At 41.9% G+C, this 16310-nt stretch overlaps 1 protein-coding gene across 1 annotated transcript in view; it reads left to right on the forward strand.

The window, feature by feature from the left end:
* Positions 1-16310, forward strand: part of LOC118784276 (dynein heavy chain 11, axonemal) — a 69346-nt gene that overhangs the window by 13985 nt on the left and 39051 nt on the right. Inside the window, exons 21-42 of the mRNA XM_036538424.1 lie at positions 400-558; positions 1393-1476; positions 1581-1739; positions 2138-2260; positions 2700-2822; positions 4286-4510; positions 5112-5203; positions 6507-6633; positions 6794-6946; positions 7466-7699; positions 8675-8806; positions 9145-9305; positions 9855-10011; positions 10477-10622; positions 10937-11053; positions 11148-11286; positions 11688-11780; positions 12380-12574; positions 14394-14471; positions 14951-15083; positions 15482-15609; positions 15899-16047. Coding sequence (XP_036394317.1) covers positions 400-558; positions 1393-1476; positions 1581-1739; positions 2138-2260; positions 2700-2822; positions 4286-4510; positions 5112-5203; positions 6507-6633; positions 6794-6946; positions 7466-7699; positions 8675-8806; positions 9145-9305; positions 9855-10011; positions 10477-10622; positions 10937-11053; positions 11148-11286; positions 11688-11780; positions 12380-12574; positions 14394-14471; positions 14951-15083; positions 15482-15609; positions 15899-16047 — 3107 coding nt within the window. The remainder of the gene's footprint in view (positions 1-399; positions 559-1392; positions 1477-1580; positions 1740-2137; positions 2261-2699; positions 2823-4285; positions 4511-5111; positions 5204-6506; positions 6634-6793; positions 6947-7465; positions 7700-8674; positions 8807-9144; positions 9306-9854; positions 10012-10476; positions 10623-10936; positions 11054-11147; positions 11287-11687; positions 11781-12379; positions 12575-14393; positions 14472-14950; positions 15084-15481; positions 15610-15898; positions 16048-16310) is intronic.

Consider the following 16310-nt stretch of genomic DNA (forward strand, 5'->3'; position numbering starts at 1 on the left):
GTAAGACTGAATGGGAAAAAGGGGCGATGTTACAATGAAGGAAATGGAATGGATCACATACAATGTGTATAAAATGGAAAGAAAAAGTTAAGATTTAAGAAAATCTGTGAAAATGATGTAAGATATACTTTATGTATGGTATTGTTTACAAATTCTAACTGAAGGGAAGGAGAAATGAGGAACTGAAGATATTCACTCATGCATCCAAGGAAGTATATCTGTCCGACCGTGACATTGGGGGTTAAAGAGTGTTATACATCATCAGGTCAAACTTCATAAGAAAAAGGAAGTCAAAGGAGAGATGATGCAATGAACATGCATGTGGATGGCATTAACTATGGTGATGAGAAAATAAGAAATGTTCTTCCGTGTAAGAGACGCTGTGTGCTGTTCCCGCAGGCTCACAGGGAGATCAGGGCACTGGAGGAGGAGATGGCAGAGCTGCAGGAGTCTAGCCGCCTCTTTGAAGTGAACGTTCCAGACTACAGGCAGCTCAAACTCTGCCGCAGAGAGGTTGCCCTCCTCAAGGAACTGTGGGACATGGTGGTGTACGTGCATGTGAGTGTCCATTTATGACACCACTGGGGAATGGGCTCAGTTTTAACAGAGGAAAGCAGTCTGAGGTGACAGTGTGTGACATTCCTCACCCCCCCTTACAGCTTGGATGCCTTATAACCAGCTTTATACATCCTACCCCTCTTTTAAGTGCTCTGAAATCCTGCTTGTGGTGTTTATATTTCATGAGATTTACTGGGAAAAAATCTGGGTTCATTTTTAACATTAAATGCAGGATGTAAATTTGAATAAGAAATGTTAAAAATAGGTTATGTCTGGGAGCTCACAGTGGTAGAACAAATTGGCTTCATGTTGCTGGGGAGAGGGGTGGGTGGGTATGTCAACCAGGGTTACCTCGTCACACAGCGTCTCTCCGCCCGGGTGGGTGCCTGCAAGTTGCTCAGATAATGTTGGTGGAGTAGTACCTATCCTCTTATAAGTGCCCACTTAACTGAAGTGGTAGTGTAAAAAATAGCAGCATTGATGTGCATGTGTATTGGAGGATTGCATTTGCCTTATCCTGTGCTCCTGCATGAGTGCAGAGTTTGCTGTGAGGCTAAGCAATATAATTGGCAATTACCTAAATTGGGTGAAATGGGATGGAAAAAATGCAAAAAAAGGTCATTTTTCATCTATGTCATCATCATCATTATTTTTTTCGGTCAAGATTATTGTCTGAGACGATTGGATTTGTGGTTGTCGAGAACTAGTCGGATACTTTGTAAAGCAGCAGTGTTCCAGTCATTGCCAAATTCATTAATTCTCTCATTCTCAAGTCATGAACATCATGTAACCAACAGTCTGTCTCATGATATCTTCCCTTCCCATCCCTGACAGTGCAGCATAGAGGACTGGACAAAGACTCAGTGGAGGGAGATCAATGTTGACCAGATGGACACGGAGTTGAGGAGATTCGCCAAAGTAAGGCCTCATGCCATGCTGACAGTCGTCCATATCCATATCTCAAAAATAATCTGGCTGTGTTGAATTGTAAATGCCTCCTTTCATGCCTCTCGTCTGGACAGGACATGCGGAAGCTGGACAAAGAGGTGCGCAGCTGGGATGTGTATAATGGACTGGACCTGACAGTGAAAAACCTGATGACCTCACTGCGGGCCGTGACTGAGCTGCAAAACCGAGCCATTCGAGACCGACACTGGGCCCAGCTGGTCAGAACTGCTGGGGTGAGTGGAATACTGTCCTCTCCAAGTATATAAGTGTAGCATTTTCCATATATACTCGTATATATAAGTATATATACTTCCTAGTCAAGAAAACCTTACTTAATGAGCTTCCCTCATTTGAAAAAACTAACTAGTGTAGAAACTATTTTTAAAAAATGCACGACTTGATCCTTTACTTTTATTTGAAAAGCTCATTTTGCTATGCACATCAATGGGCTGAAAGAATTTTTGAAATGTAACCAAAAATATGCAATATAAAATTTTAAAAATAAGCATGTGATAGTGTTGCCAAGCTTCACTACCACTGGTAGCCCTAAGTTCAGTGTTTGTGAGGTTTCCTGTAACATGTTGTCTGTAACACATATGGTGGTGAGAACCTGTTGACCTACCTTGTGCAGGTGGAGTTCACCATGACAGACAGCACCACCTTGGCCAATCTGCTAGCCCTACAGCTCCACAGAGTCGAGGAGGAGGTTCGCAACATTGTGGACAAGGCAGTCAAGGAGATGACCATAGAGAAGGTCCTTGTGCAGTTATTCCCTCTCTCTTTCACTCACTATGCAATCAGTAAGCACGCTGATACAATAAGGCAAGATACTTTTCACAACATGGCTTTTTGGTAATGCTGTGGTCGTACATTTTACAAAATCTATTGGCCAGCAACAGATCATGCATGGATCATTCACGTATGCAATGGTATAATGAATAGTATATTTAACTGCAGATTAATTCAAAATTCATTCTTTTCAAACTCCCATCAAATATGTAAATCACCATAAGTATCCTATTTTCAGTCTTTAAGGTTTAATGTAGTAAATTTGACCTTTCGACTACAAAACAAATTTATCACCCAGAACAGATCACACTTTTCCTTAGGCTAAAACTAAAAAATGTTTTAAATCTCAAAGGTACATAAATGCAGTTTTGCTAAATGTTCATTAGGTACTGTTTCGCCCACAGATTCTGACTGAAATCAGTCAGACTTGGACCACAATGGAATTTTCATATGAGGAGCACTGCCGAACCTCTACTCCACTCCTGAAATCTGATGAGGACCTGATAGAGACTTTAGAAGAAAATCAGGTAGATTTAACCAAAGCCCTTCTGCCCATCTGAAAGACACAAAGGTACTTTAGGCTTATTACATTTGATACAAAAGACATTTATGTGGACCATGGCCCTTCTGAAACCTTCTCACAGTTATCCTTCAAAGGCAGAATTCAACAGGTGAGAAAATTCACCAGTAATGGTCAGTGCTCACCTGTGAACAGAAAGGTTATACATGTAAAAAAGTTGGTTCTGCTGTTTTCTAGCAACCCTTCCTGACATATGAACTATGACAGATACGTTGCTTTTGTTTCTCACATTCATCTTCCCATACCACACTGTCATATTAAAGGATAATTTACTCTCAGGAAGTCTTAAGGTTAGACTTAATCTTAATTGCTCTGTACAGATTATGCTATTTTGAATAGGTGATGTGATAGCAAGTAGCCATGTATTTTTCCTTGTCTGATTTATGAACAAAAGTAAAACATTTTGTGAGAGGTTCAACCATAAACCAGTGAATGTTGTATTTTTTTGTTTTGATTATGTGAATTTATATGGAATTTCCTATAGAGAGGGGTTTTGTCTGTTATGAAGATGACACAGGGTCACATGACCCTAGGCATGACCCTTATGCATCATTCACCAGTACTAACGGTGTGATGAATGGTCCTGAGGGTTTTTGGACTGTCCCTCACCATGCGTTGGAAATCTCGGTTCACCAGCTGTATTGAGCCCCTGGATTTACGGGACCCCTGGCTGACAGGCTTTTGTTCTCCTGTAAAGGTCTTTGTTAGCATGCTGTCTCTGCTAGTTCAAGCAGGGGTGAGATCTCACATTCATACAGACCCTGACATCAATGTGCCCACATTGATTACTCCTTACAACAGTGGCTCCCATCTCCCATGTTCCCAATGTGTTCAAACAAAGAAATTACAGGTGAAAAGGACCTGATTAAATACAGTATTTCAGTTCCTGACTGGTTGATTCTGCTGCTGCATGTTAAAAGCAATTTGTGAATCTCCTGAATTAGATTGCAAGCTGATAGCCAATGGGAATGAAGGATTCCCTCTACCTAAGCACCAGAGTCTGTCTGATGAGCCAAAAAAAAAGCAACAGCTGTTTTTTTGCATTAAGCCTGAATAATAAATTTGAGCACTTTTATCATTGAATGACAGCGTTGACTTTATTTGTGTGTATGCTTTTGTAGTGGCATGCACACAGCTTATATTTATCACCAACCTTAGAACAAACCACTATGAGGCACTCTGGGAGTGAATCCAGGGCTATCTGTACCACATTGCAATACAAAGATAGCAGGCTAGAGCAGGCTTCACCTAAACGTCCTCTCCTATCTAAGGCATATATATCTATGTGTATCTGTGTATATATCTATACCAATGTGACTCTTTCTCTCTCTGGTGTATATACCCCTACCTGTGTGTCTCCTCTTGCCTCAGGTATATATGGCCTCACCTGTGTGTTTCCTCTTGCCTCAGGTGCAGCTGCAGGCAATCCTACAGAGTAAACACGTGGAGTACTTCCGCTCCCAGGTGTCCGAGTGGCAGAAGCGTCTCACTATGGCAGACACTGTGCTGCTGGTGTGGCTGGAGGTCCAGCGCACCTGGGCCCACCTGGAGAGCATCTTCATCGGCTCAGAGGACATCCGGAGACAGCTGCCAGACGACACACACAGGTTCCTGTCCATCGATGCTGATTTCAAGGTATCCTCCTTCCTGCCAGATAGGAGGCAGATTTGCTACTTATGTTGATGTAGCTGTTCTGATCTTACAAATTGCTGTTAAAATGAGGTCTTTGCTTATTTAAAAATAAGATCTCAGATGTGTTATTTGGTGGTTTCTGTTTGTTGGAGATTTTAAAGCATGCCAAACTGGTGCTGAGCACAGTTAAATATCAGATACTGTTGATCACCATGCAGAAGTGTTTACGCTAATTAATAATGACATGTGGGGAGTGTAATTTCATTACATGTTAGATATGCTGCATAAGCAATTTTACATATGCGGTTATCAGAGTTCCAGTGGCAGCCTATATCAATATATGAGAAGAATATGCAAAATAAATATCTGGTAAGACACTGGATGCTAACATAGGTGAGGCAACTATTTCACCATTGCTTTTTTAACCAAAAAGAGTTAAAAGTACTTACACATATTTAGGTTGGAGAGACATGAGACATGCTGTCAGGAAAAGATCTACATGTCAGTTCTGTATCCAGTAGATGTATATTAAAATTTCACCCTGAATCTCTCACCGGCGTGCTGTAGAAATCTGTCTTCTAAACACTACTGTCTGTTTCTGCAGGAGCTGATGTTTGACAGTGCTGAAACAAAAAATGTCATTGAAGCCACCAACAAGCCTAATCTGTTTGAAAGACTGGAGGATTTGCAGAAAAGGTTTGTGGCATATGCATTATTAAAATTATTTTTGTATTTTTTTCCCAGTATTTTCAATGACACATACCATACATCTCTCTCTTCTTTTTCTTTCTCTCTCTCTCCCTCCTTTTTCTGTCTCTCTCTCCATCTTTCTGTCTCATTCTCTTGGGTTTGTTTTGATGTTTTTTGTCTTGGGTGTGTTTGTCAAAGGTGCCTCATGTATGGTCAAGGTAGGGGGTGGGTTGAGCTGCCTGATTCCTGTTCAGAGGGGCATTCTGCAGTCTTGCCCACTTTCAGGCCTACTTTCCTGTTTAAAATTTCCTGTTCAGGGCGTCATTGATGGGCCTGCATTTGTTAGAACAGCCTGTGCTGAAGACATAGCTGTTTTTGAAAGGGGAGAGGGTGATGTAAATACCATCATAAACATTTTTATGTTTTTGAGACTATGTATATTCTCAAGCCTCATCTGCTATGATCAGTTGGACTAAGAATGAGGCTTTTCTTGCTGGGAGGTGGGTGGAGTGAAGACCACCAGAATTTTTTGTTTGGGGAAAGGTCTGGGATTAAGGTTTTGGGCATTTATCTGGTGGTTTTAAACAGGGTTATGGGTTGTTCCATAATGTGAGGGTATAGTGGAGAAGGTACTTGCCAGATCATCTAAGTGGAAACGGTTGCTTCCCCAGTTATCCTGCAGGGGGAGGGACAGTAGTCTGGTTGCCTTCAGTTTGTGGCACAGACTGATTGTTTTTAAATCAGACCTGTCTCCAATTGTCGAATGAGAGAAAGGGTTACCTTGCTGAACTAGTCATCTAATATGCCATCTGGAAAACCCAGAAAAACTGTAACCTTGAGCAGGGATAGTGGATCCTAGCAACATGATGCTGGGGATGCCTACCACCTGGATGAGGATTAAACAATCTTTCTACAAATTGGTGGACAATTTAGGTCTTTTTATGAGCATTTGGGGTGTGGGGGAAGTTTGTTGTATAGTGGATGTCCACAACGGCTCAGTTTGTCTTTTTGATTTAGCTTATCTATTAGGTTGTGTTATTATGTTTCTCTGCTGTTGTTATTGTTTCTATTTTTTCCACATGTTGGGTTCTGCTTTTTTCTTTGCTCTCTTTTTGTCAGGTGGGGTTATTGGTTTGATGGTGTGAGGAAATACATACATTTTTGTTGGTTTTCTTTTCTGTTTTTGGTTTGCTTTTTCCAGTGAATTCTCTTCCTATATTAGGGATGCTAAGTAATGTGATGTGATGTAATGTCCCAACAAAGTGGGGTTAAAACTCAAACATATATTTTCTCTCTCTCCTCTCCTCAGACTGGCACTGTGTGAGAAAGCATTAGCTGAATACTTGGAGACAAAGCGACTAGCGTTTCCACGGTTTTACTTCATCTCGTCTGCAGACCTGCTAGATATCCTTTCCAAAGGGAGCCAGCCTGAAAAGGTAGGCCTGTCCCACTTGGCACCACATAACAGGAAACGATATTGTATTCACATGATGGGAAAAGTCAGTTTGGAAATACATTTTTAACAGATTTGTCTTTAACCTTTTAAAGACACTCCCTTTTTCTGGCAAATGAGAATGAACCTGGTTCCCTTTGTAGGTCACACGACACCTGGCCAAATTGTTCGACAACATCGCAGACCTGGAGTTTTTGCGGGAGGAGGGAATGGAGAAGAGTAATGTTGCAGTGGGAATGTTCAGTAAAGAAAGGGAATATGTTCCGTTCCAAACTTACTGTAACTGCACTGGTCAGGTAAGACCATTCACAGACTGTCAGTGGATTCAATGACTGCAAACCACACACAGTAGGAAGAGAGAGACTTAATTCCTGTGTACACCAAGAGCAAGAGTCAGCACTGTGAAAGGTGGCCTGTAGCACAGCGCCACCTGGTGTTTCAGTCAGATTTTGTTTTCTTGCTGCTCAACGTTATCTGTACGTGAAGATTTTAAAGCATTTAGGATCTCATTTGAATTGATGTAATTTGAATGTTTTCATGTGGTGTGGTGTAGGTAGTCCTGTAAAGATGGGAGCAACCCCTCATTTTTTTTGGCATTTTCTCTCCTATATGTGAAGATTCTCATAGGAAGTAAAAATTAACAGAATATACTAATGAATTATAATAATTATACTGATATTCTAATGCTTTGTTAGTGTTTTTTGGACATATGATATTGTAACCACGAAATGGCATGAAAAGTCAGTCTGTATGCGGAACTTGTTGAACATGAAGCCTTTCAATAAAAGCAGTTTAATACCATTGGTCTCTGACAGGTAGAGACGTGGCTGACCCGTCTAGAGGACACCATGCGGGGGACAGTGCGGCACCACCTGGCTGAGGCAGTGACAGTGTACGAGGACAGGCCAAGGGAGCAATGGGTGCTGGAGTACCCTGCCCAGGTGGCCCTCACCGGCTCCCAGATCTGGTGGACAACCGACCTCGGTATCGTGTTCGAAAGGCTAGAGGAGGGATTTGAAACAGCCCTCAGAGACTACCACAAGAAACAGGTAACAATTCAAAGACAGTTATCGGAGACTACCAAAAGAAACAGGTAATTATAGAAAGACAGTCTTAACAGACTATAACATTAAACAAGTAATATTATTGAGATAACAGTCAATGTTATATGTGTTTAAATTCAGAAATACTAATCCACTTGAACATCTACTGCAACAGCTGAGAGACAGCCAGATGCAGGATCACTGTGTATTTTGTATCTGCAGTGTCAGTGCTTTGTGTCACATGTTTTTCAAAATGCAACTTTGTGGTTACTGATCTAAGTATTTATTCTTATCTGTCTATGTGTTTGTTGATCTACTTATATATTGTTCTATTGTTTTCTTGGTTTCCTTGGGGATTAAGTGTGTTGTAGACACTAATGAATGAATTAATTAGAATGTGTGGGTGTTTCTTTGATATCACTATGTGAGCTAGTTAACCTATCATGTTCATAGAGGGTGTTGCAAGCAAGGCTATAGCTATAGTCTATGTGCTGTACATTGGTTTGATCAGTTGTTGTTAAGGTTAGCCTGTGTTTGAATATTCTGCCGAATTTCCATCAGTCTACACAAACGCACCCTCTGATAAAAGCAGAGCAAATTGTGTGTTTAGAATAGATAGAATGTGTAGATCAGTCAGAAAACAGCAGGGTATGACAGTGTACTCTAGCCCCACCCACACGTACACATACTCACTATGGTCTAGAACATTGATAAATGAAGTGATTGCCTCCAGCTAGATAGAATATATGACCTTATTCAACAACACCACAGTTTTCTGCCAGATGGATATGCTACGATGTTTTATATGTTATTCATGGAATGTAGGGCAATGTTATAGCCAGCTTTTTCACATTGAATCTGATGTAAGTCATCACATTATTCTAATAATTATTTTGGTTATTCAGCTGAAATGGATGTGAACATTCAGTTACTGCAGAATTTTTTTCCTGGGACCCATAATTCCTTGTGTTTCCTGTCTAGATCGCTCAGCTGAACTCCCTGATCAACATGTTGCTAGGAGAGCTGTTGCCAGGCGACCGACAGAAGATCATGACCGTGTGTACCATAGACGTCCATGCCAGAGATGTTGTGTCAAAGCTCATCTCTCAGAAGGTAACTGTTTTTTACACTCCTTTGTGAATCAGTGTGAAATCATGTTACATGATGCACTGCACTCAAATCCTTGGAACAATATTTCTACTTAATATTTCTTAGAATAATATTTCTACTTAATTTGTTGGAGTTGGACAGTGGTCACTCAGCATGTGACTACCATTTAAGTTTCTATTGTTAAAAAGCCTTGGTTAAACGGAGTATACAGAATGATGGCTTTTTAGGTTTGTCCTGTTGGTTGTGTGATAAACAGAAATAGTTCCCTTTTCTGTAGGTAGGTCCTTTAATTGGAGTCCTCAGGTGAAGGAATAACAGTGCCCCCTCTGCTGTCTGTTCAGGTGAACAACGCGCAGGCCTTCACCTGGCTGTCCCAGCTTCGTCATCGCTGGGATGAAGAACAGAGGCATTGCTTTGTCAACATCTGTGACGCGCAGTTCCCCTACTCTTACGAGTACCTGGGGAACACACCTCGCCTGGTCATCACTCCTCTAACAGACAGGTGACTCGCTTACACTCTAGCTCATCCCCACGCCAGTCGCCTTCTCCACAGACATCACTCTGTGTCCCTTAGATTGATGGAGTAGCTTAGGTGTAGTGTATTCTAGTGCTATGAAACTGTACCTCTGCTGTAAAGAACAACATTGATACAATTTTGTCACTTACTCTTCTGGCTCAGTGTGCTCTGGATTGGTTTATATAAATACAGCAAATGTGGGTTTGGGATGTGCTGGGGAGACAGTACGGTATGGAGGTTGTGAAACTGGGCCTGTATCCAGAAGGTTGCAGGTTTGATTCACAGCATGGAGCTGGCACTGCAACCTTGAGAAAAGTGAATAAGATAAGTTGCTTCAGCCAATATGCAGGTATGTAAATGAATAATGTTCAGATGTAAGCCATGTGATTATATCAGGGAATCTGATAAAAATTCCAGTACCCCTAAAGCCATATTGTGTTCTGTTACCCTGTATGAAAGATATATTTCTACTGCTTACCTGTGTTCTCACTTTGCCTGTCTCTCTGTCTGTCTGGTGCTGTGTGAAACGTCCAGGTGTTATGTGACGCTGACGCAGTCTCTGCACCTGACGATGAGTGGGGCACCAGCCGGGCCTGCTGGTACCGGAAAGACTGAGACCACTAAGGATCTGGGCAGGGCGCTGGGGGTCATGGTTTATGTCTTCAACTGCTCAGAGCAAATGGACTATAAGGTGGGGTCACAGGAGGGAATTGCTAATTGCACAAAAGGCTGTTGAGAAATACCCATGGGATGCCTTCTATCCAGAATGCTGTCGATTCATGGGATACATCTGTTGTACCTAAGCAAAGTACTTCTTTCAGTGAATATCAAGCTGTATATGTGGATAATATTTAAAATGTATGATATGTAACTCCTTCTCAATATAAGTCTCTGCTGAGCAAATAAATGTAATCTACTATGTGAGAGCAGCGACTGTTCAGATTTTTATTTGTATTTGGGTGTTGCACAGTATGAGAGGCTTAAATGGATATGTGAAAATGTAAGCTGTTTAAGTCACTTTGAAGAGGGGCATCTGCCATAATGAACGTGAAGAAAAACTGGAATCACACTGTGAGCTGGATATAGTATGGAAGTGCAGCACCACAGCACTGCGCCAGAGGCTTGTTGTTCCTGACGAGGTGCCTGAACCCCCCAGTCCATAGGGAATATCTACAAAGGCCTTGCGCAGACCGGAGCCTGGGGCTGCTTCGACGAGTTCAACCGCATCTCTGTGGAGGTTCTGTCTGTGGTTGCCGTCCAGGTGAAGAGCATCCAGGACGCCGTTCGCAGTAAGAAGAAGAGGTGAGCACACCTGGCAGCAAACAGGTTTTGCCAAAGTGACCGGGGTTGTTCCTGAAAAACAATATCTGGATTTCATTTTAACATTATATTTGAATAAATGGCCTAATTGATGAGTAGCATAATAGTTGCAAAAATACCAAACATATGGAGTATTGTATTGGGCCTGGCTGATGGGTATCTATTTTGTCCATTACAGACCAGTACTCTAGTGGGTTTGATTACTAAACAGTGTGGCAGTGTGATACAGTGGTTGAGAAAATAGCTGCTACCCTTATACTGATTGTTACCATTTGGTTTTCCATCGTCATCCACAGGTTTATGTTCCTGGAGGAGGATATTGCTCTGAAGTCCTCTGTGGGGATCTTCATCACCATGAACCCTGGCTATGCGGGCCGAACAGAGCTGCCTGAGAACCTCAAAGCCCTCTTCAGGTGGGTTCGGTTCTGCTCTAATCCACCTTCTGGGCTGTTCACCTCTGCAGCTGTCCTCACCCTGCTCTTTGTCCTCTCTTACAATCTCTCTCAGGCCCTGCGCCATGGTGGTGCCTGACATCCAGCTCATCTGTGAGATCATGCTGGTGGCCGAGGGCTTCCTGGAAGCTCGTGTCCTGGCCAGGAAGTTCATCACTCTCTACACACTCTGTCGAGAGCTGCTGTCCAAACAGGTAGAGATTGTACACTTCAGAGGCAAAGCAATCACTAATGGCCTCCAACAGCCTACCATTTGCCTGGAACACGAGGGACAGCAGAGAACCTTTCCACTGTCTGTAAATGAGTGTAGAATTAGAGAGGGGTTTAGTTTCAGTTGTAAAATGTCAGGGCAGTCAAAATGTCATGAAGTATTTACCAAACAGATATAGCTTTGAACTAAAGATACAAGCCTAGCCTTTAAATTTATTGGACTGCATGGTATGATGATGCTGTGATGGTAATAATAGTAGTGGGGTACAACCATAGAATCTTGCAGTAACACTCCAAATGCATTGCAGCAAATGGATCAGATCTGTAAAGATACACACTTTTGACTGTTGACTGAAATCCATTGATCCTTCCTCCTCCTCCATAGGACCACTATGACTGGGGTTTACGAGCAGTCAAGTCTGTCCTGGTGGTGGCAGGTACGTTAAAGAGAGAGGACAAGACCCGTCCGGAGGAGCAGGTGAGTGAAGCCCACTTGTTCTACCTCATTTGCTCCTGTAAAAATGCTTCCCTAAATAGATAACAGCATTCTAATAGAAATGGTTATCATTTGAATTATACAGCACTGTTCATCCACTTCGAGGAACTCAAAGCAGATTGCAGTGATGTTCGTGGTGGAGGTGGAAACTCTCCTCCCCCACTACCGATATGTAACACCCAGTAGGGTGAAGCTTGGCAGTCATTTTACATCATTCTCCACACATTTGAAGCAGAGGAAGGGATTTATACAACCAGTGAAAGTACGAAATAATTATATTGCCAAATTTAGAATTTTCCTAGGATACCAGTTTTAGCAACCCTACGCTTTTTGTTAGAGGACGGCATTTTTGCTGGCAAAAAAGAATATTAACAGCCTACATTGCTCTTGAGTAGCAAAGAAATAATTCTAATAGAAATAAATTTGTTTATCTTGGTAAAGCTACAGAGTTATGAAACAGTAGTCTTGTACTGAGTGTTCCTGTTGTCAAACCGAATGTCATTAGAGGCTCTTAGCCCCCACCGTCTTTCTCTTGAATGTTTGTCTGACGTGATGGTCCCCCTCCCCCCGTTGCGTCATAGGTTTTGATGCGTGCCCTGAGAGACTTTAACCTGCCAAAGATTGTGACAGATGACGTGCCCATCTTCATGGGCCTTATTGGGGACTTGTTCCCAGCACTGGAGGTACAGCGGAGGAGGGACCCCGAGTTTGAGCAGGCGGTGAGGCGGACAACCATAGAGCTCCACCTACAGCCTGAGGAAACCTTTGTTCTCAAGGTGAGAGACCCCCTCCCCCTTCACATTATGATTGCAGGTCTTTCTTATTTTCGGCAGGAGTGCCGGCTGTCAGGTGCTTTCCTGTTACTGGCCCTCATTATAATTCTCTCGCCGTAGCCACACAAGCTGTGAGCCAGGGAAACACAGCCTCGGTCACGTGGCACATCTAGCCTTCATCCTGCTCACAGTCCCATCCCATTCTCAATTAATGAAGCATTCTTCTGCTTCGTCTGTTCTGCACGCTTTGAAGCGCACATCAGTTAGAACATGAAAGAGGAGGGACACACCAGAGAATTTGTCTGCAACATGAGTCAGCTGTGAAAATATTTACTGAACTTTTTCCAGGCTTCATGAGCTGAAAAAGTATGCTCCTCGAGTTGAGGTTCAGCCAGCTGCATTCAACCCCAAAATATAAAGGTAGTCTTTGAAGTTTTTGGTTTATAAGTCATGTAATCATTTTTACACTTACAATAAATTGGGTTACACCCATTTCAGTTAGATTTTAGTGTTCATAAATTCTAAATGAATCAGAGCATTTACTCCTATAGTAAAAAGATCTGGACTAGGTGTGTTTATGTCTGTGACCCACTGGGGACATGTCTCCTAGAAACAGCTGTGTTTTCATGTTCCCCCCACTCCAATCTAGGCATTAAAGTGAACAGCTGTTGTGTTGAACATGAAGGCTTATTTCTACAGACTGTTGAAATCAGATTTGACTAGGTAATAATTTCTTTAGTGAAAATCAATCGGTGAAAGAGAAATTGAGATTGAAGTGTTTACAGAATAAGATTGCTTGCAACTACAAAGCTGAGCAACTAATGTAAGTTGTTTTGATTGTGTTTGTATAGCTGTGGTCATATTGCTGTTTTAGTGCAGGTTGCACAAGTTTCTGTGTTGCTGTGTAATGCTTCAAGCTCATATGGATAACATAATAATATGAATGTATTGCATTTATGTAGCATCTATAAAATTATTTAGACTGACGTAGCATATCAAAGTCTGTTGTCTGTTGTCTAACAGAAGAAAGAGTGAGTAGCACCCTTTTTTCTGTATCTCTGGTCAGGCAAATTTCCAACTGAGAGGACCCCAGGGAGATGGCTATGTCCCACTATGGTCAGGCTGAGATGTAATTCTCTAAGGCCATGAGGGCCTGGGGACATAATTTAGTCAACAAAAGATAAGCTCAGCAGGAAGGGGGGGGGGGAACTGTGGTTTGAGACTTGTGGTTCACACCTCTATAGGCTATATCTGCTTTTCTTCATATATGTATGTTAAGAAGGTTTTCCCCTATCAATCGAGACTACCATGTAAAAATGGAAGGCAAATTAATATTATGGTATGACTAGAGTGAAACTATAACTGTGCATTAATAATTCTATTTGAATTTGTCATTTCTAATGTGAAATGACAAATTCTGTGTCCACTGGTTCCTTTGGCAAAATTTGAGTTTATTCATCCTTTTAAATATTTTAAATACTGAAATACCAAGAATACCCTCTTCCCACTGATGGATTCCAATGTTGCACAACATGAATGTTACCCACACTGATCTGCAGTTTGTAGGGTCAGTGTGATCTCCCTTCATATATTGGCACCATTGGATATGTTGAATACTAAGTTCTCAAACAGACCTTGCAGATATTCCATTGGTGCCTGGTATTTTATCATGTAACATAATTTATATGATATGATATCATGTACATATTGTATACATATTACTATTAAGTGTCATATAGTTCAATATTATGGAGCCATTGGAATGGTGGGTGAATCAACCCTGTTGAATATGTGTCCTATAATATGACTGTGTTCTGGTCAGGTCGTCCAACTGGAGGAACTTCTGGCTGTACGTCACTCTGTGTTTGTGGTAGGAAGTGCAGGAACAGGCAAAAGCCAGGTAGGTTTTGAGTTCTTGCAGTTATGTCCTGGTCCAGCAGCACATACATTGCTCTACGTATTGAGGTTGTTCTGGTAGAAACTAAAACCCAGGGGTAGCATTTTGGTTGATGTACCACAAATTTCTCAGTCTGCCTAGTAAGGGCAGTTTACTTTAAAAACTGTGTATTGCACATTGATATTATAAACTTTCCATTGGGCTTCTTAGATATATTTTTCTTGGGAGCTCAAAACTAATGTCAGGTTTAATTAGATGTACATGATCAATAATAATTGTACAGTAAACATGCAGTTATTCCTCAATGAACAACATCCTTCAAGTAACTGTGTAAATACATAACTATAAATGGATTGAATCCCAGTATTGCACATGCCTGTGCGTATCACTAACACATCTCTCCCATTGCTACAACGTGACAGCTACAGTCACCTCACCAATGGATGAATCTAAAGAGCCCCCTTGTTCTTGCTGCCCGACAGATATTAAAAACCCTGAATAAAACCTACTCTAACCTGAAGAGGAAGCCGGTCTGGAGTGACCTGAACCCGAAGGCGGTGAGCACGGACGAGCTTTTCGGTTTCATCCACCCAGCGACACGGGAGTGGAAAGATGGTGAGGGAAACAGAACTGTTTGCAGAATGTATGTATCAGGACATCTTTATCAATGTGTAGATCTGTCGCTGTAAGACTGCATCTGACAAACAGAATCAGAGCATCAAAACCAACTGGAATCAGGCTTGATGATGGTGGCAATACCCTGTTTATTGTTATATTTTGATATTTTATGGTTTAACCAGTACAAGTATTTTTTTTTTGGGGGGGGGGGGGGGGGTTCAATGTTCATATACTGCTACTGACAAATTGATTCTCCTTAGAAATGAATAAGGTTTATGCTCTTTTTTAATACATTTGAATTGAGGACCCTGATAAACACCCAATCAGTAATCTAATTTTACTTTTGCTGCTTTGAATTTTCTTTGTGAACTCAAGAAGTACTCTTTCTGTGTCAGGTCTCCTATCTTCCCTGATGAGAGAGCAGGCCAACATCTCACACCATGGACCCAAGTGGATTGTTCTGGATGGGGATATTGATCCCATGTGGATTGAGTCTCTCAACACCGTGATGGATGATAACAAGGTGAGCCTATGGGATCTGCATGATGCTGGACCTTCTGAAGAAGCCTTGGGGCTCAGCAGAAATGAAGAGGGTATTGAGACATGCAGACTGTTGGAAATTTCCACATAGTTATGTATCTTGTTATTTTGACCAAATATGAGGCAGTGTGTGAAAGTGTAAGTCAAAATAGGAAGCTCTATCTTTAGGGCTTTATCTTTAGAATGAGGCCAGTATTCTACAGCCTGAAAACAGTTCAATGTAAGAATATCAGAAGATGTGCTTCACTAGCAGCCCTCCCTCTGCCTCTTAGGTCTTGACGCTGGCTAGCAACGAACGAATCCCCCTCACCCCTTCCATGAGGCTGGTGTTCGAGATCAGCCACCTGAGAACAGCCACGCCCGCCACTGTTTCCAGGGCAGGAATCCTCTATGTTAACCCTCAGGACCTGGGCTGGAACCCGTGAGTCACCTCATACCTATCATGTTTGTTCCCGGTTTGAGTGCTGTAATGACAGTGTTTCACACTTGTTATTTGTACACTTGTTATTTGTATATTTTGGGTTAGTATTTATTGTTTGTGGTGCTGCCTCTTGACCAGGTCTATGTTGCAAAGGAGATTCTTTATCTCAGTGGGACTTTCCTGGTTAAATAAAATTTAAAAAATGGTCCAGCATCAGAGGTAAAGCTGGAAATGAGCAGGGCTATCAAGTATTATCATGAGAG

Source organism: Megalops cyprinoides, chromosome 10 (genome assembly GCF_013368585.1).
Source record: "Megalops cyprinoides isolate fMegCyp1 chromosome 10, fMegCyp1.pri, whole genome shotgun sequence".
Taxonomy (NCBI): Eukaryota; Metazoa; Chordata; class Actinopteri; order Elopiformes; family Megalopidae; genus Megalops; species Megalops cyprinoides.